The sequence below is a fragment of the Plectropomus leopardus genome, unplaced genomic scaffold (assembly GCF_008729295.1).
Source record: "Plectropomus leopardus isolate mb unplaced genomic scaffold, YSFRI_Pleo_2.0 unplaced_scaffold75830, whole genome shotgun sequence".
Classification (NCBI taxonomy): domain Eukaryota; kingdom Metazoa; phylum Chordata; class Actinopteri; order Perciformes; family Serranidae; genus Plectropomus; species Plectropomus leopardus.
In genome coordinates, this window is record NW_024683506.1 from 1 (window position 1) to 641 (window position 641).

Here is a 641-nt window from a genome sequence, read left to right on the forward strand (position 1 = left end):
CAGTAGCAAGAGCCTCAGCATCAGTTGGAGCCTCAGTAACAACAGCCTCAACAACTGGAGCTTTTACGACTAGAGCATCAGCAGCTGGAGCATCAACAACAGAAGCCTCAGCAATTGGAGCCTCAACCACAAGAGCCTCGACAACTGGATCCTCAACAACAGGAGCCTCAACAACTGAAACCTTGACAACTGGAGCCTCAACAACAACCACAGTCTCGTCAACTACAGCATCAGCAACAGGAACCTTAATAGCAAAAGTCTCAAATAGAGCCTCAATCAGATCCTCAAAAACTGGATCATCAACAGTAATAGTCTCGGCAGCTTGAACCTTAACACTGGAAGCATTAGAAGCTGTAGCATCAACAGCAGGAGACTCAGCACCAGGGGCCTCAGCAGCTGGAGATTCAACAACTGGAGCCTCAACAACAAGAGCCTCGACAACTGGAGCCTCAACAATTAGAGCCTCAGCAGTGAGAGTCTCAGCAGCAAGAGCCTCAGCATCAGTTGGAGCCTCAGCGGTGAGAGTCTCAGTAGCAAGAGCCTCAGCATCAGTTGGAGCCTCAGTAACAACAGCCTCAACAACTGGAGCTTTTACGACTGGAGCATCAGCAGCTGGAGCATCAACAACAGGAGACCCAGCA

The 641-nt window shown here is 49.9% G+C and overlaps 1 protein-coding gene across 1 annotated transcript; it reads left to right on the plus strand.

Annotated features, from left to right (window-relative positions):
- Nucleotides 1–20: 20 nt before the first annotated feature.
- LOC121940132 (mucin-21-like) lies at nucleotides 21–638 on the plus strand (the record flags this gene model as incomplete). The annotated part of the gene is made up of 2 exons (XM_042482982.1): nucleotides 21–217; nucleotides 461–638. Coding segments are annotated over 2 exons (375 nt in total), but the record flags the coding sequence as incomplete, so codon positions are not given.
- Nucleotides 639–641: the final 3 nt, after the last annotated feature.